General features: G+C 46.9%; 1 protein-coding gene across 3 annotated transcripts in view; it reads right to left on the bottom strand.

The window, feature by feature from the left end:
* AGBL1 (AGBL carboxypeptidase 1) overlaps window positions 1-27,892 on the bottom strand; it is an 837,820-nt gene that overhangs the window by 459,319 nt on the left and 350,609 nt on the right. For all 3 annotated transcript variants that reach the window (XM_066239188.1, XM_066239190.1, XM_066239189.1), the window contains exons 19-20: window positions 23,041-23,170; window positions 4,358-4,489 (exon numbers count right to left, since the gene is read on the bottom strand). In XM_066239188.1, coding sequence (XP_066095285.1) covers window positions 4,358-4,489; window positions 23,041-23,170 — 262 coding nt within the window. The remainder of the gene's footprint in view (window positions 1-4,357; window positions 4,490-23,040; window positions 23,171-27,892) is intronic.

Raw genomic sequence — 27,892 nt, 5'->3', positions numbered from 1 at the left:
CCTGTGGGCCCTGACCGGGAATCAAACCCCAGACATCCACATGCCAGGCTGATATTCAACCACTGAGCCATCAGCCAGGGCTCATCTGACATCATTTAAAGGATCTGTCTTAGGCAAGGAAACCTGGTTTTCTTCGCTGGTACAGCCCCTGTCTAAATAACCACACATTCAAGTTCAGGGCATGTCCCTTGTCCAGCTTGTCAGCTATGACCCCTGCCCTGGAGCCTGGAGGATCAGAGATTGACAAGGTGCAATTGAAGGACTTCTCCTGCACCCTCATCACAGCAACAGCTGATCCATTCATTAAATAACAGACTCCAAAACTAGGGCATTTACACTAAAATCCTCATTCCATTTCCCTTTGGATTGCCCACAGACAGACCTAAGCTAGTGTGAGAAATGAAGATGATGACCAGTAGGGTGACTGGACAGTGTTTGTTTGTTCGGTGTGGCTTGGAAAATGAACAGGAGATGGATGAGCTCGACATAGGAATGCGGCTTCACATCACTGTTCCCTGCGTCCCCTCAGCCTCGGTGGGAGAAACAGGCTTGGGACATTCAGCTCTTTCCCTGCCGCTTGTCTGCGCCCTTAAGCTTCATCTCAGTTCCCCAAACTTGAAGTTGATACTAAATATCTTTCCCCAATTGCTTCCTATGAATTTTACATGCATTCGCTCGTGTAATCATCACAAGTCTTTGAGGTAAATTCTGTTATTGTCTTATAATATAGAGGCCAGGCAAGTTAAATATCTTTTCCTTTTTCCCAGTGGTCTCAGAGCTAGTAAGGACAAAGCTGGAATGCCAGCCCAGGTGTTCTAATTCAGATCCTATGAGCTCAATGACCAAAAAACTGCTTCTTAAATGAGGTCTTAGTAGCCCACAGGATTATACAGAGATTTAAATAAGATGTAATATGTTCAATGTGCATTGAGCACCTAATTAATTATGATTTATAATTATTATATACATACCCCAAGAAAAACTCACTTCTTGTGGCTCTTTCTCATTTTCTAAAAGTAGCCTTAGAATGCTTATTAAAGATTAATCAGGGCCCTGACCAGTTGGCTCAGTGGATGGAGCATCGGCCCAGCATACAGACATCCTGGGTTCAGTACCTAGTCAGAGCACACAGGAGAAGTGACCATCTGTTCCTCTCCTCCTCCTTCTCCTCCTCTCCCCCTTCTCTCCCACTCCCCCTCTCACAGCCAGTAGCTCAATTGTCTTGAGCATCGGCCCCAGACAAGGATTGCCAGGTGGATCCCAGTCGGGTGCATACGGGAGTCTCTCTACCTGCCCTCCCCTCACTTAAATAAAAAAAAAAAGACTCCTCAGGAGCAGAGAGCTGGAACTGCAACCCAGAACCCCGTTGAGACACCAAATACCAGGCATCATAGAACAGAGGTCAGGGCAGAAAGGGCAGAGCCAGGCGGTCAGGGCCAAGACCCCAGTTCCCCCCAGGCACCTGCTGTGTGACGTCAGATAAGCTACTAGGCCTCCCTAAGGCTCAGGGTCCCTCTCCTGTAAAACAGGAGAATTCCACATCCTGCTGCTGGACTGAATTCATTGATCAGTTCTCAGTTCTAGTAGTTTTCTGGATGGAATCTTTAGGGTTCTCTATATACAATATCCTGTCATCTGCAAATAATGACAGTTTTACTTCTTTCTATCCAATTTGTATGCCTTTTATTTCTTCTTGTCTGATTGCTGTGTCTAGGGCTTCTAGGACTGTGTTGAATAAGAGTGGTGATAGCAGACATCTCCGTCTTGTTCCTGATTAAAATGGGAGAATTCACACCTCGCCGGCAGAGTTATTACAGGAACAGACGAGGTGACGCACCTCCGGGACCTGACAGAGGAGCTGGCATTTAGCACGGTCTCTACACAGAATGGCCCCGAGAAGGACTCTTCTGCATCCTAACAGACACTCAACCCCATCTGTCCAGTACAGAGGACTGAGTGGGCACAGCCACAGCAGATGGGGGAAGGGCTCTGAGTCAAAAATTCTGGTTTTAAGGCATACTGTAGAAGCCTGAGTTGCATTTAAAAAATTTTTTATTTATTGATTTTAGAGGCAGGGGGTGGGGGAGAATAGACAGGAATATCGATCTGCTCCTTTACATGCCCTGACCGGGGATCGAACCAGCAACCTCTGTACATCACGATGAGGCTGTAACCAACCGATCTATCAGGCCAGGGCCTGAGTTGCATTTTAATTCATCTGCTTTGTGCTGACTCTTATCAGCCCTGACTGGTTTCCTAATTTCAAAAAAGATAGAGCTCCCAAAGATACGCTGACGATGAACTCACTAGGTAGCTCCCAGCTCAGAGGTCATCCCCAGGAAGGCGTCCTCCCTCCCATGCAAATGCAAGGTCCCCATGGCAACCCTACAGAACTGAAAGGTCTTCTCTTTTCTCTGGATTGAGCATATGGCAAGGGAGTGGTTGGGTTTAGGGATCAAAAGCATGACTTCTGGATTCCTGCTATGCGGCTTGACTTTGAGCAGGTCATTCAACTTGTTTAGCCACCAGTTTTGTCATCCAAAAAGGGGGAAGGGGTGACAGTAGTCTCCGTATGCCAGGGTAGTAGGTTTGATCCCTGGTCAGGGCTCATGCAAGAATCAACTAATAAGAGGAACAATAAGTCGATGTTTCTCTCTCTCTCTCTCTCTCTCTCTCTCTCTCTCTCTTTCTCTCTTTCTTCCTCTCTCCCTTCTTCCCTCTCTAAAATCAATCAATAAAAATAAAGTTCTTTGATGTTCAAGTTCTAATTATCTCAGAATTCATGTCATTCTACATCTTCAAATGTCTCTTGAAATCAAACTCAAATTTAAAATCATCTATTACATGTGTTCCTCTTTGTGGAATGTGGTAATACCTCCCACCGTATTTCTCTCTCAATAATAGCCAAGAAGGGCTAGCTCTCCAATTCCACACCCACGGAGAATTAGTCAGCCCTTTCTGTTACCTCACAATCATTCTGGTTTTGTACTCGTTAGTCTTTGTTTTGAGTTTCTGACAATCTCTTTCCTCTACTATTATTTCTTAGAAGTCCGCACTTTACTGAACTTTTTAAATACCCAGCCCTGCACCCAGAAAATGGTAGATAGCAATGAGTGTTTGCTTTTTAAAAACACAAACCGGCTTTGCTGCGGTAGGCATGCAGTTTGATGATTTTTCAGGGTCTGCAGTTCTGCAACCCTCAGCCCCATCCAGTTTTGGAACACTTTAGTCACCCCAAATTTTTTCACGCCTCTTCTTCTTCTTTTTAAAAAAAAAATCAGTGAGAGGAGGGGAGACAGAGAGACAGATTCCAGCATGTGCCCTGACTGGGATTCAACTGGCAAGCCCCAATCTGGGGCTGATACTCTAATCAACCAAGCTATCTTCAGTGCCTGGGGCCGATGCTAGGACCAATCGAGCCACTGGCTGCGAGAGGGGAAGAGGCAGAGTGGGAGGAGACGGGGGGAGAGAAGCAGATGGTCGCTTCTCCTGTGTGTCCTGACCAGGGATCAAACGCGGGATGTCCTCACGCTGGGCTGACACTCTACCGCTGCACTGAGCCACCTGGCCAGGGTCTGCATTTATTTTCTTGGAATATCTTTTCTGGCTGTGATATCAGAGTAATACAGGTCTCAGAAAATGAGTTGGGAAGTGTTTCTATTCTTTATTCAAAGAATTTATTTACAATTAGTATTAATTATTTCTTTGAGGTTTTGACAGGCTTCACCCACCAGCCATCTGGCCACATTTTATTTGTGAGGTTTTAATTACTGACATAATTTATTTCCTAGAAATGGGTTTTATTGGAGATGAAGTCTTCTTGAGTCAGTTTTGGTCATTTGTATCTTCCTCAAAATTTACCCATTTATTGGCATAGAAATTGTTAACAATATTCTTTGAGGCCCTGGCCAGGTGGTTCAGTGGATAGAGTATCATCCTGGCATGTAGAGGTTGTGGGTTTGATTCCTGGATAGGGCACATGCAAGAAACAATAAGTGTGTGTGTGCGCGCGCACACACACACACACACCCAAAAAAGGAACTAAGTGAAATAATGAGTTGATGCTTCTCTCCTTTCTCTCAATTTTTCCCATTGAAAAAATTTTCTATGGAAAAAAAATTTAAAAATATATATTTCTTACATTTTGGAAGATTGGGTAGACCCTTTCATTCCTGCTTTTGGTAACTTGTACCTTCTTTTTTTTTTTAATCTAGCTAAAGGGTTGTCCTTTTTGTTAACCATTTCAAGAAGCCAACGTTGGACTCATGGAGTCTCTGTTGTTTATACATTTCCTGTGTTACAGATTTTGTTTTAGCATTTCTCTTTCTTTCCGTCATTGCAGGCACTTCAAACTCACCCTGTAGCTGACATCTTCCAAGACGGCTGACGTGCCCACAGCAGGCTCTGCCTGCCACAGCGTCTCCTTAATGCTACAGCCATAGACGAACACGTTCTTCTTCTGGGAGTGGCCGTGGAAGTCACAGAAGACCTATGGGGGCCAAACAAAGGGAGAGGTCAATCTAGACAGGAGCTATTGATTTCTTAAAAGTTTAAAAGGTCAACTTTCTCAGGTCGATGATGTTTGTTCAGCAGAACCAGTTCTATGCGGATCCTTGGTGACTTTGGGAAGAGTTGTATTGGTAAAGTCCTCAGGGACAAAGTTATATTGGAAGAAATGTAGATTTGAATGGGAGATGAGGAAATGTGTTTGTAGCAGGGGAGAGATGGGGTTCAAATTAGAGCGACGGCACAGTGTGAGGATGTCCAGAGTTCAATTCCTGGTCAGAGCACTCAGGAGAAGTATCCATCTGCTTCTCCACCCCTCCTTCTCCCCCTTCTCTCTCTCCTCCCTTCCTGCAGTCAGTGGTTCTGTTGGTCGGATCATCAGCCTTAGGCACTGAGGATAGCTCAGCTGATTTGAGCATCGGCCCCAGATGGGGGTTTGCCTGGCGGATCCCAGTCAGGACACATGTAGGAGTCTGTCTCTCTGTCTCCCCTACTCTCACTTAAAAATAATTAGAAGTAAAAATATCTGTTTTATTTTTTAAATTGGGGTTTTAAATAATTTAAAAAGTCAATAGGAAATATCCATTTAAAGTTTCTAGAATATGTACTCATATTAATAAAGTCAGACAAATCTTGTGTTATGTTTTGCCCTTATTGATTCAACACTCATAAAATCCCTTCCGACACACGTTGCTCAGGTGTGTGATGACGTGTATTAGCAAAGTCTTGCCATTTCTTTGGTTGGCAAGCTCTTTTCTCCCGAGTCAGAGGGTGCTCTCGTCCTCCAGGGCCATACTTACCTTTGATCCTACTCATGAGATTTGGGGGCCACCTGGGGTAGTTGTGATAGAATGTAAACACAACAGTGAGATGCCCTCAACTTCATTAACAGCAAGGATGCAGAATGTGAACACGGCAGTGAGATGCCCTCAACTTCATTAACAGCAAGGACGCAGAGTGTGAACACGGCAGTGAGATGCCCTCAACTTCATTAACAGCAAGGATGCAGAGTGTGAACACAGCAGTGAGATGCCCTCAACTTCATTAACAGCAAGGACGCAGAATGTAAACACAACAGTGAGATGCCCTCAACTTCATTAACAGCAAGGATACAGAGTGTGAACACAGCAGTGAGATGCCCTCAACTTCATTAACAGCAAGGACGCAGAGTGTGAACACCATAGTGAGATGCCCTCAACTTCATTAACAGCAAGGATGCAGAGCGTGAACACGGCAGTGAGATGCCCTCAACTTCATTAACAGCAAGGACGCAGAGTGTGAACACAGCAGTGAGATGCCCTCAACTTCATTAACAGCAAGGACACAGAGTGTGAACATGGCAGTGAGATGCCCTCAACTTCATTAACAGCAAGGACGCAGAGTGTGAACACCGCAGTGGGATGCCCTCAACTTCATTAACAGCAAGGATGCAGAGCGTGAACACAGCAGTGAGATGTACCAACTTCGTTAACAGCAAGGATGCAGAGTGTGAACACTGCAGTGAGATGTACCAACTTCGTTAACAGCAAGGATGCAGAGTGTGAACACTGCAGTGAGATGCCCTCAACTTCATTAACACCAAGGACACAGAGTGTGAACACCGCAGTGAGATGTACCAACTTCATTAACATCAAGGACACAGAGTGTAAACACCACAGTGAGATGCCCCTGCATCTAACGGACTGATGAGACTGTGGGGATAGACAACACCGAATGTTGACCAGGACACGGAGCAAGTGGAACTCGAGCCCAGCTTCTGAGACTATCGATTGATACCAGTACTTTGGAGAACAATTTGGGAATGCCTTCTAAAGCTGACTAGATGCATATTCTAGAACCCTCCCAACAGCAATGTGTATATTGGGTCCCAGAAGATATCAAGAAAGTAAATAGAAGCACTATTTTTATTAGCCTAAAACTAATAAAGCTGTCTGACGTTGAGAATGAAAGAACAGGCCAGAGCCCTGGCTGGATAGCTCGGTTGGTTAGAGCAATGTCCCAAAGTGCAGAGGTTGCCGGTTCGATCCCCGGTGAGAGCACATACAAGAACAGATTGATGTTCCTGTCTCTCTCTTTCTCTCACTCTCTCTCTCTCCCTTCCTCTGTCTAAAATCGATAAAATAAATATAAAGAAAAAAGGAAGGGAGGGAGGGAGGGAGGGAGGGAGGGAGGGAGGGAGAGAGGCCAGATAGGAAAGAGTACATTTCTATGATTTCTGCTCTAGGGTGTTCAAAAAACAGACAAAATGAATATGGCGACAGAAATGAGGGTAGCATTTACAGTTGGGAGCATAGCATTGTCTGGCATCTCTGGGCTGCTGGTACTGTTCTTTTTCTTCATTTGGTTGGTGATTACATGGTGTGCTCATTTTGCAATAATTTAACGAGTTGTGTACTTGTGATCTGGATGTTTGAAATGAACATACACTACAACACATTGGTACATTTCAGAGACATAGAAATCCTGATATTTTCATGAGGTACCTCCTCCCATTTGCTCGTTTGTCTCTCCAAGTGTAGCCTTTGTGTATTAAGTGAAGGACAAAGGGGAGGTGACTGAAGGTGTTTGTCAAATTCACTAATTATCCAGAATTGAGGACAAGTGAGAGCACGGTAAACCAGTGAGAGTGGAAATGAGAAGTGGCAAAAAAAAAAAACAAACCCACAACAAATCAGCAGAAAGAGAAACACTTCATTGGAATAAATATAACGTCCTACAATTAGGTTCAAAGAGTGGCCCAGGTAAAGGATAGAGACATTCAGCTAAGAAGTACATTTTGAATGACAGATCTGAAGGTTTTAGATGGCAATTTGTTCAGAATGAATCAGTGGCCAGAGACATCAAAAATTAATCTTGCCCTGGCCGGTGGCTCAGCGGTAGAGCATCGGCCTAGCGTGCGGAGGACCCCGGTTCGATTCCCGGCCAGGGCACACAGGAGAAGCGCCCATTTGCTTCTCCACCCCTCCGCCGCGCTTTCCTCTCTGTCTCTCTCTTCCCCTCCCGCAGCCGAGGCTCCATTGGAGCAAAGATGGCCCGGGCGCTGGGGATGGCTCTGTGGCCTCTGCCCCAGGCACTAGAGTGGCTCTGGTCGCAACATGGCGACGCCCAGGATGGGCAGAGCATCGCCCCCTGGTGGGCAGAGCGTCGCCCCTGGTGGGCGTGCCGGGTGGATCCCGGTCGGGCGCATGCGGGAGTCTGTCTGACTGTCTCTCCCTGTTTCCAGCTTCAGAAAAATGAAAAAAAAAAAAAAAATTAATCTTAATTGATCCGGTCATATATCGCTTCTGGAGAAGCAGCGTGGCCAAATATTAAGGAAAAATCAGCTCAATGCACCTTATACTGGTCACTTTATATCTAATCTAGTGTTTTCCATTTATAAGTGTGGCATTTTAGAATGAACTAGGGCAAAAGCCAAGAGCAATAAGAAAGTTTGGACAAAAAAAGCAGAAAATAACACTGGAAGTTTTATTCCAGAAAGAAAGAAGGCTCAAGGGGTCTTGACAGTGTTCCCTCCCATTTCAAAATTCTGCCATCTTGAACACAAATAAATGTATTTGCTATCATTTCAAAGAGCAGAGGAAGACAAAACAAGGAGAAGGATAATATGGACATAGATTCTAGCTCCATATTAAATTTAATAGTTGTTGAATAGCTGTTGCTGGCGAGAAAGAACTTTCTATGGTTATCATCATCTTGCAACACTGGGTCACACTTTAAAATCCTTTCGTTTCGGGAAATATTTCAGCAGAAGCCAGAGGGATTGCTATCAGGGAGGCTGGCTGAGAAGTCAGACATAGATGAGGGCCGAGCCTACGTTCTGGTGTATGATCCAGTCCTGTACCTCTGCGATTAAACAGGAAGCTGTTCACAGCAGCACGGAGCCCACGACACCCTCAGTACATGTATGGAGTCATCAAAACCCGGGTAAAAGGAAAATACAAGGACACATGAGTAGACGGTGTGCTCAGGCAAAACAGGAGAAGGTGAAGACGAACTCTTTGATGGCAAATCGGAGCTGGTAAGATATGTTGCTTTGTTGAGGGACTAACATAAGTGGGAAGAATTCAGTGGCGTCAGGACTAACTTCTGGAATCCAAGTTGTTGCGGACAGAAACACTGGCTTGATCAGAAACACTGGAGCGGGTAGGTTTTTGGATAGACCAGATAACTGAGACAAGAGTTTAAAGGATTAAAGCACTGCTTTTCAACCTTTTTATACTGGGGGACCAGTGAAAACAGGAGCATAATTTTGGGCAGAAATCACCCTGAGCATCATTGAATTTGACTAAGATCATTGGGTCTGTAATTTTCATACAACATCAGGGTGGTTAACTCTTTTACGGACAAGCACCAGTCCACAGACCAGCAGTTACAAAATCCTAGACTAAAGTCCTCAAAATTGTTCTCTATGTTTACTCCCCCTTCTCTTAATTATCAGTGCTAAAGAATTACTATTATATTTGGGAGAATTTTAAAATTACATTGTAAATGCTTTGTGAGCCAGAAAGCATTTTTTGGGTCTATTTTCTCTTCAGTAAAAGAAAATAATTTTATTTGTGAATTTTTTATTTATTTATTTATTTTTTTGAGAGAGAGAGAGAGAGAGAGGGACAGGCAGACAGGAGGATGAGGGAGAGATGAGAAGCATCAGCTCATAGTTTGCGGCACCTTAGTTGCTCATTGATTGCTTTCTCCTATGTACCTAGACTGGGGGGCTCCAGCTGAGCCAGTGAACCTTTGCTCAAGCCAATGACCTTTGGGCTCAAGCCAGTGACCACAGGGTCAAATCTATGATGTCATGCACAAGCCGGAGACCCCGTGCCTAAGCTAGTGAGCCCATGCTCAAGCCAACAACCTCAGGATTTCGAACCTGGGTCCTCAGCATCCCAGACCAATGCTCTATCCATTGTGCCACCACCTGGTCAGGCTGTGATATTATTAATTCATAGTTTCAGGTCAAAATCTTAGGAAAAATAAGTCTCCCCAGCTTCTCAAGATCCCTGAGCTGTGGAGCTGAAATGTTACGTAGACTTGGGAGGAGGGGGTTGGTCCAATGACAAGTGAAACCACACGGAAGACAAATAATGAAAGCGTGGCAACAGTGAAGAAGAATCCCTTGGTTTGTAAATTGTGGGGTAATTAAGCTAACGCACAGAGAAAAGCAGGAAACAGAACAGACAGCCACAGAAACAGAAGAAGAAGAGAGGGAAGGACCCGTGTGGGATTTAGGTACTTCCCGTGTTCTGTAAGACCCCCCAGACTTCCTTTCTTCAAACCCTGTATCTTATCGGAGCAGGTGTCTGTTGTTTCTAACAAATCCCTCCCTGAGGCCACTGCTTCTCTATCCTGTCTACATATTCGAATCTCCTGAGGAGATTTTTAAAAATATCAGTGCCTGAAGCCCACCTCCAGAGATCCTGACTTAATTGGTCTGTATTAATACTAGGACTATGGGAGTTTTGAAAAGTTTTCCAAGTGGTTCTAACATACAGCCAGGATTGAGATCACTGGGCTGATCTGGAGTCTAGATCACGGGTCTCGCATGCTATCAAACCTCAGAGTAAGCGGAAGGATTTGTTAAAGCTCAGACTGCAAGCGACTCCCCAGAATTCTGCGATTCAAGTAAGTCTGGGGTGGGCCCAGGCACTCGAACTTGTAACAATTTCCAGTGATATCGACGCCCCTGTGCCCAGGGCCACACTCTGAAAGTCTCCAGTCTATAAGAACCAATAAAATACTTGTTTGAGGATTAATCCTCTACCATCATGAATTCTTTTTATTCAGAAATAAAATTAAATGGGGTGATACCAGTCCAGAGTAATACATACCATATTTTCCCATGTATAAGATGCACATTTTTTTGAAAATTTTGGGGTCTAAAAACTGGGTGCGTCTTATATAGCTGTTGTAGATCTTTTTACTCACATGTCCCGCTTTTTTGCATTTGTTTTTGAGCTCATTGTTGAAGACGGTCATTCGTCATCAGACAGAGATGAGGACAGGCTAATGGATGGGAGTTTTGACAGTGATGAGGAGTTGTATGAATTTTATAATGAATAAAACTTGAGTTCAATAACTTGATGTAATACGTTTTTTTCAAATTCCGGGCCCCAACATTAAGGTGCATCTTATACCTGGGGAAATACGGTCGGTTGCAAATGCGTATCTCCATAGCGTATTAACAATAGTTAATATTCATGCTCTGGGTGCTCATCTCCCAGGTCAGAACACTTTTTGTCACTGTATATGTGGCCCCTTGGAGCCCCCTCTACCCTGTCCTCCCTTCCTCTGGTAACCACTTCACCTTTACACTTTTGTCTATATCTTTGAGTCTTAGTATTATATCCTCCCTTCGTGTGAAATCATATGGCTCTTAGCTTCTTCTGATTTATTTATTTTGCTTAGCATAATATTTTCAAGGTCTATCCATGCTGTCACAAATGTCACTATGTCACCATTTCTGCCATCACGAATTTCCCACCAACCTTCCTCGCTTACCCCTCAGTGTCTCTGTGTGAATTGAACACCTACCATTTACATGACAAGTGTGTAAACAAATTGTGCCGTGGCAGCAGCTTTCCCCAGAGAGCCGGAAGCTATGCCTAAGTGGCGACAGGAGCTCCTGCCACGCCGAACTCCAACGGAAAGGGGAGTTGTGTTTATTTTTTCTGATCCTTACAGACTCTGGAAGCAGAGGCAAACGACACGCTATCGAGCTAGTCACCCACAGGAAGGACAGGTGCTTGGCCCTGACGGGTCCAGTGGCCTCTGAAGTTTTAAAACAAAGGACATAGAGACATAGTTCTCTTTGTTGCTTAAATGGTATCCTTCAAAATAAATGCCTGTTAATTATAAGTACTACTTGTCCCTTGACATTGGAGGAGGCAGTGACAAGACTAACCACCATGTTATTTCAGTTGAGAAAACTTTGTCTTTCCTACTGGACGATGGAACACATTTCTTTTCCATAAAATTCTGTGCCAGGTTGATAGAAGATGAGATCCATGCTGGTGCTCCAATATCTCCATGGTCTCATGTTGCTCGTTCATGAATTGGTTCAACCCATCCTTCTTCTGTCCCTGCCACACGGCATGGAAAATTAAAATTGGAATATAAGGTAACATAGGTGTTACTCCAATAACATATAACAGTGTATATTCTAATACCATATAACAATGGCAACGATACTTGATTGAAGACTTAATAACAATAGCAACAACAGTTACGTTATTGAAGATGTATGATATTTCAGACTCTGCACTAAAAACTTAACATAGATACATAGATGGAGTGGGTACTACACATATCTTCATTTTGTAGCTGAGAAAACTGCATTTCAAATCAAATAAATCACTTGCCCGGGCTTGCCCAACATTGCATTGCTATTAAGTATGTGAGTGAATATTTGAATCCCAGTTTGCTCAAACCCAGGATCCATGTTTTCAAACATTTGTTGTTTCTATACTGTATCTTCCAGGAGCTGTTTGGTTAGGATTGATCCTTCCAGGAGAGTGGGGGTGGAGCTAAGTCCAAGGTTCTCTGGGAACTACCTAAGAGGATGTTGCCCGATCTAAGAGCATCACTCACGCTGCCCTCCGAATGAATGACAACCTGAAGATGTGTGATGCCGTGGGCATGGAATACCCGGGGGTTATTCTAAGACGAGTGCTTCTGAGTGACAGCTACCCAAGCACATGGAAAAGGAGAAAGAAATGGCTCTGGACCTGAGGAGCTGCCATCCTTCACAGTGAGACAACAAAGTGAAAGGGACGGGAATCTGACACAGGGACGTGCAGAGGTGGGCACTGGGCAGGTCTTTAACACACTGGCGTGTTGGACATTTTCCTGCAGGTAGGGAAGGAGCCACTCAACTGTTCAAGCAAGGAGAAGCAAGGTTGCTGGCACGGGGTGTTAAGCATGGATTGCAAGCCCTGACCAGGCGGTGGTGCCTTGGACAGAGTGTCGATCTGGGACACTGAGGACCCAGGTTTGAAACCCCAAGGTAGCTGGCTTGAGTGTGGGATCATAGACATGACCCCATGGTCACTGACTTAAGTCCAAAGTCGCTGGCTTGAGCCCAAGGTTGCTAGCTTTGAGCCCAAGGTCACTGGCTTGAGCAAGGGGTCACTGGCTCTGCTGGAGCTCCTCCCTTCATCCCCTCCCCCCGGCAAGGCACACATGAGAAAGCAATCAATGAACAACTAAGGTGCCACAACAAAGAATTGATGCTTCTCATCCCTCTCCCTTCCTGTCTGTCTGTCCCTGTCTCTGTCTCTGTCTCTCGCTACAATAAGAAAAAGAAAAGAAAGAATTTCAGAGACACAGACAGGCACAGATAGCACAGGCCTTGTCTAAGGCAGCTGATGTATGTATAAAAAGAAAGGGCATTCGGAGAGGGAGTAAGGAAGTAAAATCTCTAAGAGCGAAGACTAAACAGACTTGGGGTCACGGAGGACGAGGAGAACTATCACACCCGATTTCCAGTTTGAATGAATAGACAATATGATTGTGCTTTTCCCCGAGGCAAGGAGCACAGGAAGAGATGCAGATTTAAAAGTTTCCTTTCGGATTTGTTTCCTTTGAGACTTGGAGTGGTTAGATTTGCACTCGTTCACCCTGGGCTGCGCTGAATCCCTCGTCTGTTTCTTCACTGGGAAGTGTATTGGTCGTGGACTGGGCTGCGATTTTGAAACCAGGCTCTTACACATCTCCTTTGCACCTCTTCCAGTGAATTCTTGTCGGAGCCAAAGTCAAGGTCAATTTAATTCATGCAAACGTGAGTTCCATCCAGTCTCGCTCAGCAAAGAGGCTGTGCCCGGCCACATTACTATGCTCCTCACATGCCTTCCCCATCTCTCCATCTCTCCTCTCTGCTCCTCACTCTGGTTCCTCTGTAAGCTAATTGGGCCCCTTGTTCAAGAGGTTGCCCACCTCTGTCTGAAACTCACCTCCCGGGCCATGCCCCTCCCCACGGCTCGCCGGTTCCTGACCCTGTTTACCGCGCGACTCTCCAGTTCTAAGCGGCCGTGTTCTCATTCCTGACATCTGGGTCTGGTTCCCACTTCTCGGCTGTGGGGTCGCTGCATTATTTATTCCACTGCCGCAGGAAAATAAAAAGGCGAGGCTGGGGCCTTGGAGAGGCGAGTGCTGGGGAGTGTGCTGGAAACCCGAGGCAGCCGTGCTTCCAGTGAAGCCAGCCGAGGCCCCCAAAAGGCCTGGGGCTTCCAGCTGGAGCTCAGGGTGGAGCAGACGGCATTCAGCTGAGCTCCCGAGCAAAGCGAATGTTTCTATGAAGGGAACGGTATTAGCAGCATGTTCAATTATCCTCCAAGGGCCCCGTTCACAAGACGGCATTCCCTGTCCCTCCGTGGGCAGCAGGGCATGCTCCTTATTGAGTGCTTCATCGGAGTAATCTGCAACTTCCAGGCACGGCTGAGGTCGACCACAGGGGCAGGGGCGGAGTTGACTCCTGTAACTACCCGAAAGGGGGATCTGTGCTGTTCCCTTTCCTAAAGTGACCGGCCACTTACTTAAATTGGGCCCTCATTGGCCAAAGCTCCAACACAAGCTTAGAGGAGCAGCCTTTACTTACAAACACATGTTGGCCCCCTCCCAGGGCTGTTGTGGCATGACAGTTTTCACATTCATCCCAGTAGAAGACACCAATAACCGGTTCTGAGACTGCCCACCGTGAGAACCTTTGTCATATGACAAAATGCAGGAGGCGGTTTGCTGCCATGTGGGGGTTCTGTGTTAAGATGCCATTCTTTCCAAAATAATTCAATTGCATTGAAAGTACCCATGTAAATGAATGCAGAAACATACAGTCTCACACATGGTTTTGTTTTGTACATCGCCCCCTTCTGGTGAGTAATAATTGTAGTTTGCTAAATACAGTGTGTCCGTAAAGTCATGGTGCACTTTTGACCGGTCACAGGAAAAGCAACAAAAGACGATAGAAATGTGAAATCTGCACCAAATAAAAGGAAAACTCTCCCAGTTTCATACCTATACAGTGCAGTTCGATGTGGGCTCACGCACAGATTTTTTAGGGCTCCTTCGGTATTTGAATGCCTAATATTTGAATGCCTAATGTATTTGAATGCCTGATACAAGCTAGTCACACTGCTAAGATTCTACAGATACTATACTCAATATATAGACACTCTTTTTTTCTTTTTTTTGAGAGAGAGGCAGGGACAGAACCATCAAGCTGCTCCTGGATGTGCCTGACTGGGGAATCGGACCTGGCGATCTTCACGCTCTGAAACGACGCTCCAGCCAAACCAGCTATCCAGCCAGGGCTTTATACAGATGCTCCTGAGAGGAGGCTACTACCCAAACTTGCAGGTGAGGATCGCCTTCTTGATAAAGGTGATTCAGGAACTGGCCTATGGCTGCCTATTAAAAGTCAGAGTGTTTTATTTCAAACTCTGATCGGTCTGGCTCCAAAGGTTTTCCAAAACAGGATATTTACGTACATTGGATCGACCAATGGTGAAAAACAAGTCCGTCAACAGCGAAATGAAGAGCAAACGACTAGACTGACCCTGCCACCTCGTTCTGGCCGAGTTCTGCTATCCTGGGCCAGCCTACGCAGTGCTGGTCTCAGTAGGTTCCTTACGAGTTAAAACTGTTCTTCTTCCCTGGTTCCAGGTGTTGAAGAGACGGAGGCAGAGGCCTGGATGCCCCTTTGGACACAACCCCTGGGACCAATTAACCTGGGTGGGTCTCACGCAGTGGCAGGTACCAGGACACTCAAGTAGAAGCATTAATCTATCCATTTGTGCGACACCCTCCGTTAGGGCAGATCGGGACCCGTGTCTTCACCTGAAGGTCAGGTCCACGCTGGTCTCCTGGATCTCTGACAAGTTCCCAAGTTGTCTGGATGAACCCAGGGGCCGGGGTGTGAGTACAGACCCGCCACCATGCCTCCGCAGCCTACTTAGGAAGGAGGCTTCCTCGGCCCCCTGATTTGCATCCCTCTGTTCAAGGGCTGCTGGTGGTCTTGGCCCCCTAGACTGGACATGCTTGGCTTTTGGCAGCCCCACTTTCTGCGAGTAGAACTTTCAACTATAGGTCCAATGCCATTGGCCATGATCCCTGTGGCCTGGCTACACCGGCTAGGTCAGGGCTTCTCAGAGTGAGTCCTCCTGTGTGCTGAGAAGATGAAGCCCAGGCGTCCCTGTGTCATTTAAAGCATCGGGTTTTGCTTGTTTGTCTTTTTAAAGAGACAGAGAGGAAGGGAGAGGGAGGGAGAAATATCAGTTTCCTGTCTCACTTATCTGTGCATCCATTGGTTGATTCTTGCATGTTCCCTGACTGGGAATCAAACTTACAACCTTGGCCTGTTGGGATGATGCCTTAATCAAGTAAGCTACCTGACCAGGCCTTGATGCACCTGCTTTGATGTGTGGCCCTTCCTCACAGAGAGCAGCCTTACAACCAGACTAGTCCACATGGCCTCATCTCTGCACATCTCTTGCTGTTTTGCCCATATCCATTAGCTGCGGGAGGAGGCACCTTCATAAGGGTTCAAGACTGTGATGGCGAACCTTTTTATAAAAACCGCCCACTTTTGCAGTGCTGGTCAACCTGGTCCCTCCCGCCCACTAGTGGGCATTCCAGCTTTCATGGTGGGCCAACCGAGAGGTGCCGTTTGGTTGCTCTGCTACCCTCACCATGAAAGCTGGAATGCCCACTAGTGGGCAGGAGAGACCAGGTTGACCAGCACTGCAAAAGTGGGCAGTTTTTATAAAAGGGTTCGCCATCACAGGTTTAAGAGAAACACTGATTAAGGCACCTACCCTCCTGTTTTCCTTTTTCAATATAATTTTTATTTATTGCTTTTAGCGAGAGAGGAAGGGAGAGAGAGACAGGAACATCAATCTCCTCCTGTGTGTGCCCTGACCAGGGATTGAACCGGCCACCTCTGTGCTTCAGGATGATGCTCTAACGAACAGAGACATTCTGTTTTACTCTTTACCTTACCTCCTCACTTCATTCAATTCCACAAAAATATAAAAGAAAAGAAAAGAAAATGTGCTCAGACATTTTGAAAAAGCCCGGCTGGCCTGTGACACGGAAGACCCTGGTTTCCGGCCCCCACGAGGCACAGAAGGCGCATCAGCAATACACGCGAGGGAGGAAACTTTCACTTTGCCTCTCAACATACGCTTATTCTAGAAACTTTAGCAATTCACATAAAAACGTAGTATTTTTACCTGTAAAAATACATAGAAAATACAGTTTCTGATGTCTGAGAGAAGTGTTGCTTAATCTTTAAGCTGACTGCATGGGAATCATTTTAAATAAAAAGAATACAGAATTGAACTAAGTTTGTTTGTTTTTTTTCACCCAGAACCTTCACAGGTATCCTGTCTCCCTCCTCTGAATATGAGCGCATTTTTGCTCTAGATCATCCTCAAATACAAAAAGAGGGAAGTTCTAGAATCAGTACCTTAGCGTGAGTGAAAGAAAATAGACAAAATTAACACTATTTTTGAGAAATAAAGTGCAGATAAAGTAAATAATGAGCATGAACACCTTCAGGCCTAGGAGACAAGGTTTTAGGAAGGGACCCAGCATCCGTTTTTGGCCTCTCTGTTCGTGCCTCACTTAAAAGAAGCTGATTAACTAAAATTATATGCCAGAAGGACTCAGAAGTAGACCAGGAAAATCATTTAAGGAGCTAAAAGTGCGTTCCATTTGGCCCCAGAGAATGATAAAACCGAAATATGCCCACCCTGTCCCTGGGCGGAAGGTGGCCGTGTTCCGGAGGTTGTCAGCGAAAATCAATGGGCTGTTCAGAGGCTCTGAGTCCCCGCCCACATACGCACTCCCACGCTAAAGGCTAAAAGGACAGGGAATGCACACCTGTCCCTCATTCTGAAGACCCGATTCTTCACTGTGGCACAGGGGCCAGCTCAGCTGCGACACTGCAGCTCAGCCAGGCTCTAGGCCCGGCCTCCTGGAGCTGAGAGCTCCCTGCACTCCCCCAGGCTTCGCAGGCTGCCCTCTGGGCCACACACACACACACACACACAGGCACACAAGAGGGCCACACACACACACACACACACAGGCACACACTCCTCCAGGCTCCGCAGGCTGCCCTCTGGGCCACACACACACACACACACACACACCCGCCCCGCCCTGCTGCGAGCTCCCATTCAGCTACCTATTCAATGTAACTCGCCAGCTACTCCTTGAGCCTGCCTGCTTCTCTGGGCTTCTTGGCTTGAGATTTCTTTCTCTGGCTGGAACCAAGCAGACGTTATTCTACTGGCTTTCTAGTATGTTCTGGCAAAGATCCCTTCTTTGGCTTGAATTGCATGCCTCCACGAGGTCACCCTGATCTGGAGCACGCCACTTTGTCTCCTCCTAGCTGCATCCAGAGCTCACTGACTCATTTTTAATGTTTTATTGAATTTATTGGGGTGACATTGGTTAACTTTTTTTTAATGTTTCAAAGCCCATTGACTTTGCTTTCGTTTATTTCTCTTTAATTTTCTGCATTTAGGTAAGAACACATCCTTGGTAAAGAGCACAGGTATTGGGTGCACACATCAATGAGTTTTGGTGTAACTGATTCTTCCATCAAAATGTAGAACATTTCCATTAACCTAGGAATTTCCCTTCTGGAGCCTATTATTTAATCCCTTTCAGAAGCAAGCACTGTTCTGAATTCCTATCTTCATGGATTTGTTGATCTTGAACGTGACATAAAGAGGAATGCAGAGTTTGTACTCTGGAGGGTCTACTAGCCCATTTCACTCAACATGTTTCTGAAATTCATCCACGTTGCCGAGTATTTCAGTACTGTACTGTTTGTTGGTGGTGTCATCTTTGATTGTTGAATAGCATTCCAACGTACAAATATATCAATGTTTTACTATGTTTCTGGGCCTCTGGACCCAACATTTGAATGGGTGGGTGGGGTGGTGGGTGGATGGGGGGTGGGGAATGGAAGGGCGGGAGATGGGCAGGTGGGTGGATGTATGGGCAGGTGGGCAGTTGGGCAAGTGGGTATGTGGGTGGATGGGCAGGCAGGTGGGTGGGTGGGCAGGTGAATGCGTAGATAGATGGGTGGATGGGTGGGCAGGTGAATGGGGTGGATGGGTAGGTGGGTGGATGGGTGAATCGGTGGGTAGGTGGATGCATGGATGGGTGGGTGGATGGATGGATGGGCTGGTGGGTGGGTGGATGCATGGGTGGGTGGGTGGGTGAATGGATGGGTGGGCGAGTGGGTGGATGGGTGGATGGATGGATGGATGGATGGATGGATGGGTGGATGAGTGAGTGGGTAGGTGGGCTGGTAAATGGGGGTGGGTGGATATGGGGGTGGATAAGTGGGTGGAAGGGTGGGTGGATGGGTGGGTGGGTGGGTGGATGGATGGGTGGATGGGTGGGCGGATGGGTGAGTGGGTGGGTGGATGGATGGGTGGACATGTGGGTGGGTGGATTCACACTTAGGTGGATGGATGAATGAAAGAATATGTGAATATCTCTATACTGCTTATAAACTGAATGGTCTTTAGCAGCCCCCATCTGCGTCAGGGCATTGCTAGCTTTTTCACTGTCTTACATTGTCATCTGTCTTCAGATTTCATAGTATCTGCCCACCAATAGCCAAACACCTGAGTACCATCTACAATAGAACAGGTAGAACCTTTAAAGTATCAGAAGTAGCTTCCCAATGCTTCAGGAAATATGTTCATAAGAGGCAGAGGCTGGGCACACTCACAGTTCACCTGCAACCATGACGCCCAAGTGTCAGTCCTGACACAGCGGTCACCCCTCTGGTACAGGGCAGGTCTGAGCGGGGGTGAGCGGGGGTCCTGACACAGCGGTCACCCCTCTGGTACAGGGCAGGTCTGAGCAGGGGTCCTGACACAGCGGTCACCCCTCTGGTACAGGGCAGGTCTGAGCGGGGGTGAGCGGGGGTCCTGACACAGCGGTCACCCCTCTGGTACAGGGCAGATCTGAGCGGGGGTGAGCGGGGGTCCTGACACAGCGGTCACCCCTCTGGTACAGGGCAGGTCTGAGCGGGGGTCCTGACACAGCGGTCACCCCTCTGGTACATGGCAGGTCTGAGCGGGGGTCCTGACACAGCGGTCACCCCTCTGGTACTGGGCAGGTCTGAGTGGGGGTGAGCGGCGAGTCCTGACACAGCGGTCACCCCTCTGGTACAGGGCAGGTCTGAGCGGGGGTGAGCGGGGGTCCTGACACAGCGGTCACCCCTCTGGTACAGGACAGGTCTGAGCGGGGGTGAGCGGGGGTCCTGACACAGCAGTCACCCCTCTGGTACAGGGCAGGTCTGAGTGGGGGTCCTGACACAGCGGTCACCCCTCTGGTACAGGACAGGTCTGAGCGGGGGTCCTGACACAGTGGTCACTCCTCTGGTACAGGCAGGTCTGAGCGGGGGTGAGCGGCGGGTCCTGCCATCAGCAGGAAGTCAGGTAAATACAGCCTCACAGGTGACAAAACGGTGATGCTGAGCCCTAATGTAGAACTCTGTGACACTGTGAATAGCATTTGGTCCTCAGCTGTTTCTCACCCACCTTTCAGATGGTCCTGGCAGGAAACCAGTCTGTGGCTGTCATGTTTACAGTTAATTAATGTTTATTTATATTTTTAAACAAGACTTTCACCTGTCACAGTCTAAAAGAAGTGTTCTGCTCTTCAATTAGAGGCTGTCAGAGCAGAGAGGAACCCTGTTTGTTATGAGCATGTGTGTGTTTAAATGTATGTCGGGGGTGGGGACCTCTTTCCCTGTAAATCTCTCTCTCTCTCCTCCCAGAGGCAAGGCCTCCTCCTCACAGAACACACTTTTTTCCAGGCCTTGACCATGAGCTTGGTGCTCTGCTCGGCAGGCCATGAACTTCCTTCTGGGCGGCGGACGGCATAGTCGGCCTAGACAGTGCCGTCTCCTCGGACGGGAGGGTGAGGGTGAACATGAAAATACTGCACAATTTGATCAGTGTAGAACAAGAATTCTTTTTTTTTTTTTTAAGTGAGAGGAAGAGAGATAGGGAGACAGACTCTTGCATGCACCCCCAGCAGGATCCACCTGGCCTCCCCCATCTGGGGCTGATGCTCCAATCAACTAAGCTATTTTTAGCACCTGAGGCTGATGAGCTTGGACCAACTGAACCATCCTCAGTGCCCAGGGCCGATGCTCAAACCAATTGAGCCACTGGCTGCAAGAGGAGAAGAGAGAGAGAAAAGGAGTAGAGGGAGGGGGAAAGAAGCAGATGGTGGCTTTTCTTATGTGCCCTCACCAGGAATCGAACCCAGGATGTCCATACGCCGGGCTGCCACTTTATCCACTGAGCTAACTGGCCAAGGCCAGAGCAAGGATTCTTAAGGGGAAAGGATATGCTTTGCTGTCTTTGCAACAAAGAGTTCACTGAGCAAGTCTGAATTCAAACCCTAAAAGTCCAAAGGAAGGTCTGGTTCCTGATTGGCTCTTGGGAGATTACCTGGACATTCTTAAAATATTCTGCTGAATAAGAGTATCTTTCTTTACCTGGGTCCTTGGGTCATGACAGAGGGTTGATACTGACATGTGATTTATGGTGGGGATCTTGGGCTACAAAGTGTCCCCTTAGCCTGGCTAACTAAAAGCCATGGTTGGGGTGTCTACAAACTGCCACCAAAAATCCTGGACACCAAAGCTCATCACAGTGAGCTTCCCTGGGTGGCCCCACTCTATGTGCTCTCACACGTCATTGCTTGAGAATTAAGCACTGTCCACACAACTCTCTGGGAGCAAACACCTGCCAATGCATGCACCTTCTCTCCCCTTGCTGACTTTAATTTACCTCCTTTCACTGTAATCAACCATCCTTAGGAGCGTAACAGCTACTCTGAGTCTGCGAGTCTTTCTAGGTTCAATCACTGGACTTGAGGACAGTCCTGGGGACCCCCAGCACACCCCACTGACAAGCCAGTGCTGGAGAAAGATGGGTTTATAGGACAGAAAAGCAGATCAGCACTGAATCCCAACTCTGTCACCCACTTCCCAGCCACCTCAGGGGAATCCCTAGGCCTCTCACTCTTTTTGAGATTTCAATAAGGGTCTATAATACATATTTACCCATTGTTTCAATAGATATTCACTGAATGTGCCACCAAACACAGGATCAAAGAGTGGTTAATAGGCCCTGGCTGATTGGCTCAGTGGTAGAGTGTCAACCAAGCATGTGGAAGTCCCAGGTTCGATTCCCAGTCAGGGAACACAGGAGAAGTGACCATCTACTTCTCTCTCTCTTACCCTCCCATAGCCATGACTCAGTTGGAACAGGTTGGCCCCAGGTACTGAGGATGGCTCCGTGGCCCTGCCTCAGGTGCTGAAATCACTCATTTGCAGAGCAGCTGAGCAATGGAGTAACCGCCCCAGATGGGCAAAGCATCGTCCAGTATGGGATTGCGGGGTGCATCCTGGTCGGGGCACATGCAAGAATCTGTCTCTCTGTCTCCCCTCCTCTCAATAATAATAATAATAATAATAATAATAACAATAATAAAGTAGTTAATGGCAGAGGTGACCAAGTTGTCTTACCCCTGAGCTTCTCCATGCTATTTTAAGTTCCCTGGTTAGATGTGCACAGAAAATCTGGACACGTGACTCTCCATAATTTTGCAGACAGACACGCTCACAGCTTGTAGTCAATAAATGATTGGTTTCAGACCATCATTTGAGCCTAAGTCTCTGGTTTCAAATAGCCTGTTCTTCATCCATTGCACAGTTGCTACAGGTTTGGGAGAAAAACTCTGATATGAAATATGCCCAGGACACAGCCTGAATCATCATTGGAATTTAATAAGACATCCCTCCCGACTATTAAACAACACATGTGGTGGGGAACCAGCCTGTTTTGTGTCTCCGCCCCTCCTGTCAGTCTTGACGTAACTTCTTCTATAGATTCTTAGTTATAAGTCTTAAGCCTAGCTAGACTTCAGGAGGTTCTCCGTGATGGCTGTTCTGTATTTTAGCTGTAATTCTGATGTGGTTGTGGGAGAGGCAAGCACAGCATTTACCTATACCGCCATCCTGACTTGAACCAATGGGTGTCTTTGTTGTGAGTTAAACTGTGTCTTCCCCCAACATTGTTGAAGTTCTAATCCTCAGTGCCTTGAGTGGAACCTTATTCAGAAACAGGATCTGTGAGGGTATAATCAAACCAAGATGAGGCCATACTGAACTAGAGTGGGCCCTGACTGATGTGTTTATAAAAAGAAAACTATTGAAACACAGACACAATACAGCATTCTTCCCTAGAGTCTTCAGAGAGATCATGACTCACTGACACCTTCATTTCACACTTCTAGCCTCCAGGAATGTGAGAGAACACTTTTCCGCTGTTTTAACACCCCCCCCCCCCCCCAGTTTGTGGCACTGTCCCACGGAAGCTTGTCATACACAGGTTTTGGCTTGTGTCTGGTTTTCTTGCCTTAACAGAAAGTGATCAGCCTCTTGGAAGCTGGAAGGAGTCAGCCGACTGCAGAGGGAAGGGGGTGACTCACCACAGGGCTGTGGCCGATGCTTCTCAGGTAGTAGAGGAGGCCTTTGGCGTGGTAGATGGTCGGCTGGAGCTGGGGGCGGGGCGCGAGCCACTGTCTGTTCAAATCCTCCCCTCGCAGGGAGCACCTGTGACTGTGGAGACAAACGACAAGCAAACAAATGCATATTTAGAAGAAAATAACTTGAGAAAATTGACATTGACTAGAGCAGTGGTAGTCAACCTGGTCCCTACCACCCACTAGTGGGCGTTCCAGCTTTCATGGTGGACGGTAGCAGAGCAACCAAAGTATAAATAAAAAGATTGTCAAACTTAGCGAAAATCCGACATAAAGTACTTGGTAAGTAATTATTATTATATGCTTTAACTTGCTGTAACTCTGCTTTATAAATTTTATAAAGTAAAGTTACTTCCCTACTTTATAAATCACCATTACTGTGGAACCAGCGGACGGTTAGAAAATTTTACTACTAACAGAGATACAGAAGTGGGCGGTAGGTATAAAAAGGTTGACTACCCCTGGACTAGACCAACAATTAAACCAATGAAGCCAACATCCCTCTAACTTCTGCCCAGTTGACTTCAGTTTGCAGAGGTCCTGAAGGCTGAAGATTTGTCCTCTAAGTCCCCAGAGTGTCCTGATTATTAATACTGAAGACGACGTTGGCAAGTATAGTACCCCTCTCTGTACTTCCACAGAGGATGCATCTTGTAAATTGCTCTAGATTATGGAACCTTCAGTTCTATAAACAATAAGTTGAGCTTAATCTTATATGCTGGATGAGTTAGAGACAGTGTTTCCAGCTGGCCCGACCACTCCACTAGGTGGATGTTACTGTACCCCCATGAAGAGAATGAAGCTCAAAAATGAATGAAAAAAATAGCCCAAGGTGGTATCATTAAGAACTAAGCTCTAGCCCAGGGGTCCCCAAACTTTTTACACAGGGGGCCAGTTCACTGTCCCTCAGACTGTTGGAGGGCCGCCACATACAGTGCTCCTCTCACTGACCACCAATGAAAGAGGTGCCCCTTCTGGAAGTGCGGCAGGGGGGGGGGGGTAAATGGCCTCAGGGGGCCCACGGACCGTAGTTTGGTCCCACGTAGTTTGCTCTAGCCTGACCAGGAGGTGGCACAGTGAATAGAGCATCAGACTGGGATGCGGAGGACCCAGGTTTGAGACCCCGAGGTTGCCAGCTTGAGCATGGGTTCATCTGGTTTGAGCAAAGCTCACCAGCTTGAACCCAAGGTCGCTGGGTCCAACAAGGGGTTACTTGGTCTGCTGAAGGCCCCCGGTCAAGGCACATATGAGAAAGCAATCAATGAACAACTAAGGTGTGGCAACGAAAAACTGATGATTGATGCTTCTCATCTCTCTCCATTCCTGTCTGTCTGTTCCTATCTATACCTCTCTCTGTAAAAAAAAAAAAAAAAAAAAAAAAAAAAAAAAAAAAGAGCTAAGCTCTATATCCATGCCTCTTGAAGTAGTATAAGGCTCTTTGTCCTGTCACCTTGCTTCCTCCCTATCCTTCCAGATGGCAGAGAAAGCTTGACATTTACCCAGAGAGCCAGAGGATCTTTCTCAGACATCATCATAGAATATTAGTGCTGGAAATGAGCTCAAAATCATAGCATCCCTCACTGGGGAAATGGAGATGTTCACTGCTGAAAGCAGCGTGGTCTTGTACAAAGGCAGCAGGCCAGTCAGGGATGACACTGAGTGCAACGCAGAGGGAGGCTGGGCAGCAGGGGAGGCCACCCTAACCGCCCATGTCACCAGAGGTGAGCAAGTGCAGCCATGCTCAGGGGAGGCTCCCGACAGTCCCACTAAGATGTCACTTGCTCAGTAAGTCTGCCGAGTAAAAGTGCCACACCCTGGGAGGAGCAGTAGAGCATCTTACAGCATCTGCATCTTCCAGCCCTGCCAACCCCCCTCCCCACAGCCTGCCCCCACCTGCTGCCGCCCTGTCCTTCCATACTGCAGCCCCATCAAATGGCTCACAGTCCCTCTGTCCTGTTAGCTGGACTCCCCTCTGCTCCGCCCATTCCCACCAGCTCAGCTCCCAGGAGACTAGCCCTGCAGGGAAACTTCCCCCAACCCCCTGGCCATTGCATTCTGCTCCTATTAGTTGCAATAACATTCAGAGAGTCCCTTAATCAGTTTTTATAAAACCATTTTGAATGGGTTTAGCTCTCTATCTATCTTTTTATCATCCATCCATCCATCCATCCATTTTTGCATCTGTCTCCTCTGTTCAATGGTGAGCTTCCTGGGGACAGGCACAGTTTCTTTGTTACCATAAAATCCCATTTAAATGCTACTGCACTAGCACTAGTATTTAAATGTAGAGTCAGATACATTGCCTGGTTTTTTTTAAATACCATTTTCAATAAATCTTGGAGGTGGAAGAAAAAAGATTCAGTCTCCTCCTTTGACCACTTTTTTCATCTTCATGTGTCTGAAATTATCTTTAAATATTAGTTCCCTGCTGCTTGGCAGCCCCCTCTTACTGCTCTTGAAACAAAAAATCTTTAGGTTAATCATTGATTATGATTTTACCATTAAAATATTTTGACTTGAGAAATGGTAGGTTTTTTCTTTCTTTCTTTCTTTTTTTTTAACAGCAGCAACATCCAGAAATACGGTTTATCTGCTCTGCCTAGCAATTAAGAAAGCAGGTAAAATGTGAAGCAGAGCTTTACTGCAGATAGCCACCAAAGGCCACTGGCGTTCCTGACCTGCTTCTGCACATACCTGCCGTTTAAATGTTCTCATCTCAAATCAAGGTCCTTGCAGGCACAACCTCATAGGACCTTGGTTTCTCCCTTCCTTGACCTGGATTCTCACCAACACTGGGAACGTGTTTTTGCTCTGTTCCGTCCAAGGTCAGCCGAGGCCCCTGAACAGCACTGGTTTGTGTAAATGAGAATGCAGGCATCACATGTGTCCAGGGCCGGCAAGTTCATGTCCATTCAGCCGACCTCTTCTTTCCATGGGCTCCCTGGATGACAAGTTCAGGGGCGATGTTCACAGGAAAACGCCAGTCAAGATGGCAGCGTAGGTAAATGCTGTGTCCCACACACACACACACACACAATCGCATCAAAACTACCACTAAACTACAGAGCAACCGTCACTGAGAACCTCCTGAAGTCTAGTTAAGCATTAGTCCTGTAACTAGGAATCTATCGAAGAAGCTCCGTCAAGGCGGATGGGGGCGGGGGCTACCACACAGCAGAGATGCCACTCTAGATTACAATCCCCGAAAATAAAATAAAATAAAACTTTGTGCAGCAATCAGAATAAGCCGGAGTTTCGATTAAGAAGATTTGGTCCCAACTCTCAGCTCCGCCATCAGGGATGGGATGTGGGGACTCAGAAAATGAATAGTCCTGTGCGCTGAACCTACTACCCAGGATCATGGCGACGAGCCAATGCAACGGTACTTATTTTTTATCTCTCCATGCAGAAATGTCTCCGTAACTCTATGTCCACCTTTGTCCACGCCCATGTCCCGTCCCCACCTGTATACTGAGCACACGCCACCTGTGTCTGGAGCTACATCCTATCCACGCCTGTGACACTCAGGAATACCGAGCACCGCCTGGCCTACGTCCACAGGTTCCTTATTTCACCCTGAATTTTTTTTCCTTTGGAAGAGCTACCAGGGAACTACATGCAGATTGACTGTAAGGGAGAAGAATCTTGACTAGGGATGTGGCAAGAGGACTGTGGTCTGTTGTAAGTACCACTTGAGGACAATTAAGGGTGGAGCTAGGGGACCAAAGAGAAAAGAAATAATCTTTAAAAATTGCACAGGAGGCCCTGGCTGGTGGCTCAGTTGATAGAACGTCGGCCTGGCATATGAATGCCTCGGGTCTGATCCCTGGTTAGGGCACACAACAGAAGCGACCATCTGCTTCTCATCCTCTCCTCTTCCCCTTCTCTCCCTCTTCCCCTCCCACAGCCAGTGGCTTGATTGGTTCGAGCATCAGGCCCCAGGCACCGAGGATAGCTTTGTTGGTCCAAGCTTCTGCCTCAGGCACTAAAACTAGCTTGGTTGATTCAAGCATTGGCCCAAGATGGGGTTGCCTGGTGGATCCTGGTTGGGGCACATGTAGGAGTCTGTCTCACTATCTCCCCTCCTTTCACTTAGAAAAGAAACATCGCACAGGAATAAGCAATAGAAACTGTTGATTAAACTTTGGACTGTTCAACAGTAGAAATGGGTGGAGGATAGAATCTAAGATGATTGAAGTTCGCAAATTTGGGGAGACAAACAGGACCAAGGTGAAGGAAGCTGTTAGTTGGGGTAAATTTTGTCTGTTTAGAAGGAGTGGAGGCAAACTGCTGGTACGCAGAGGGTGTGCGGACTGGGGAAGCTCAGATGTTTGTATTTGTACTCAGGGCTCGACATGTAGCCAGGGTTTTGAGAATACTTCTGTGTGTACCTTTGGCTCCCACCATTCCTCTCTTTATGCAATTGCAGCTTATTACAATATGCACTACACCTACTCTGAACACTTTCCCCTTAAAAGCGAATTCATCGGCTTCCAATCTCCAGATCCATTTGGCACTTTGTGTTAATCGTATTAGAGATGCATGCAGTCAAAGGAACGGCCGCCGTTCTTCCTAGGGATTTGTTTTAAGCATCTGAAGATGAAACGTACCCCGTCTTATTATCTGCTGTACCATTTCTGAAATGACAGCTGCTCCCTCTATGTGAAGGGAGTTAGCAGATGGACAGCTACGACTGGCTGGCAATAAATTCAGTACCTCCATTTCTGAAAAAGGGGTCATCCTTCAAATAGTTTCAAGTCCTGCTTGGCTTATAGAAAAAAAAAAAGGTAAGTATTGC

The sequence above is a fragment of the Saccopteryx bilineata genome, chromosome 7 (assembly GCF_036850765.1).
Source record: "Saccopteryx bilineata isolate mSacBil1 chromosome 7, mSacBil1_pri_phased_curated, whole genome shotgun sequence".
In the NCBI taxonomy this organism is placed as follows: Eukaryota; Metazoa; Chordata; class Mammalia; order Chiroptera; family Emballonuridae; genus Saccopteryx; species Saccopteryx bilineata.
The sequence above is the reverse complement of the archived record's forward strand: the minus strand, read 5'-3'. Positions and strand labels throughout refer to the sequence as shown.